Consider the following 2,273-nt stretch of genomic DNA (forward strand, 5'->3'; position numbering starts at 1 on the left):
TGTGTGTGTGTGTGTGTGTTTGTATGTGCATATGTGTGCTTATGAAGAATCGCATGGAGTTGTAGCCTGTGTTTTTCGTTTACCGAAGGGGCAGGTAGCGGAGATGCTTGTTCCCTGCTGTAAAGGTTTGTCATTGTGCCTGTGTGGTTGTCCAACATTGTACGTGTTTTTGTAATGCCCTTTTGTTGGTGGAGTTTTTCCACATAGCTGTATCATTTTACTCCAAGTATACGTCATTTTGGGTGCTGGGAAAAGGGAGACAAGGGTGTTAATAAGGGAGAGGGCCGGTTAAATCAAGAACAATACGCCTCCCCTCTCCCTGGTCGTTAAACATAATACAAGACTATAGAACAATGACTGGCCAGTTTTGCCTAGATTTATATTCGTTTAATTATTGATCGAATGACCTTTCCTTTTGTGAGTGATTTTGTTTTCGTGAACATAAGAGATGTTGCTTCGCCACCCAACTCAGTGAGAAAACGTATTGCGAGAATACACTTCTCTTTATTTATACTACGATCTTCCGCAGAACAATAGAATAGACGTTCACCTGAACGCAAGGACCCGTTTGAGACTGCCGCGGGCGTTTTATAAGTGCTAAAACTCTTTCTTTCTTTCTCCTCCCAGTCTCCTTAAATTCAGTGAATGGGCTCAATGTTAAGTTTAGAACTGCGTCACGCATAGCATATAATACATTTTTGCTTGTTTTGTTTTAGATGAAAGATTTATTCAACAGTGAACGAGGCTATAGAATTACTCCTTTGTGGATGCTGAAGAAAAAACAAACCCTCCCATTCTTGTGGGAGGGAAGTCATAGTGGGCAGCTTTTACTTTGGATTACTATTGTTGTGAAGCGAGATGGACACTTGGTCCGACTTTTGAAACTAATACTACCAACACTCAGAACGAACACCTAGCAGTGTGTCTTGTGTGTGAGCTGCATATGCGATTGCTTCAAGTTGGTTAGTTCTCAAGAGGTTGTAAAGGGCGACTGAGTTGCAATGATGATGATGATGATCGTGATTCAATCGGAAATGGACTCGGAGCCCTGTCTGTGAGATTGAAATTAATTAAAAGTTTTGAAACGTGACATTTCACTAATACTCAGATATTTTTTTTTAGTATCAGTTTCTTCTGAGCGAAATGCTCAACTGTTTGGATACTTATTTTTTCATAACGTTTGCTTTGCTCTCCTGAAATGCTGACGGCAAACACACAAAACAATTAAACAGACCAAGAAACAAAACGGTGTCATATTAAAACCAAAACCTAAACGAAACTACAAAAAGCCCCTTCTACTTCTTGTGACTCAAACAGCGTCTATTGTGTTGCTGTTGGGCTCTTTGTCATCACTGACGGATGACTGGGGTTCGATTCCCGTGTAGTGATGTGGGTTTTTTTCGAGTATCTTCATGTATCTGCTAGGATGCTGTATTCCATCGGCCCGAATTTACCCTGAGAATCAGGATTGAAACAGCCTGCCTCCTAAATAATATCATTGATCCAAACTGAGTCAATATGGCTGTAAAATTATACCATTTTGTTTCTTGTTTGTCCCTCCTGCCCTGAGAATCAGGATCGAAACAATGCGCCTCCTAAATGATCTTTTAGATCTAAACTGAGTCAATGAGACCGTACAATGTTGACATTGTTGTTTCTCGTGTTGTCTTTCCAGCTCTTAGAATTGGGGTCGAAACAGCCCGCCTCCTGAATGATCGTATTGACCTAAACTGAGTCAATGGGTCCGTATGATAATAACATTTTCCTTATGGGTGGTTGGCGGGTTTCTCTGGTGTGGTTTGCTCCTTTTTTCCTATCAAACAACTAACATCCTTATATCCCCTCCTTCTTTTTTTGTGTTTGTTTCTCTCTTGTAACACCTCTAATCTTCGGCACTGATATGACCTTATTGTGTTTCAAGTGCCATAAAACAGACCCCAAAAAATATTTTCTTTAATGATCTCATTGACCTAAATGAAGCCAATGTGACCGTAATAAAATTATAACATTTTTGTTTCCCGTGTGTCTGCCCAGCTTCAAGACCCACCAGAAGCCGCTGTCCCTGTCTGGCACAAGGAGCATCTCTGAGGACAGCGTCTTCTCCCCGGAGGCCAGAGAGGCCAACATCAGCGTCTTCCCCAAGTCAGCTGTGTCCGAGGAAAGCTTGCCCAAGTCAGCCTTCCAGGTGAGGGTCCTTTTGATGATGATTATTATTATTGTTGTTATTATTGTTATTATTTTCAGTGTTATTGTTATTATTATTATTATTATTA

General features: G+C 40.8%; 1 protein-coding gene across 1 annotated transcript in view; it reads left to right on the forward strand.

Annotated features, from left to right (window-relative positions):
* LOC101852201 (platelet binding protein GspB) overlaps positions 1 to 2,273 on the forward strand; it is a gene marked incomplete in the record, with an annotated part of 172,951 nt that overhangs the window by 143,061 nt on the left and 27,617 nt on the right. The window contains 1 exon segment of the mRNA XM_013085964.2: positions 2,035 to 2,185. Coding sequence (XP_012941418.1) covers positions 2,035 to 2,185 — 151 coding nt within the window.

Source organism: Aplysia californica, unplaced genomic scaffold, assembly GCF_000002075.1.
Source record: "Aplysia californica isolate F4 #8 unplaced genomic scaffold, AplCal3.0 scaffold00421, whole genome shotgun sequence".
Classification (NCBI taxonomy): domain Eukaryota; kingdom Metazoa; phylum Mollusca; class Gastropoda; order Aplysiida; family Aplysiidae; genus Aplysia; species Aplysia californica.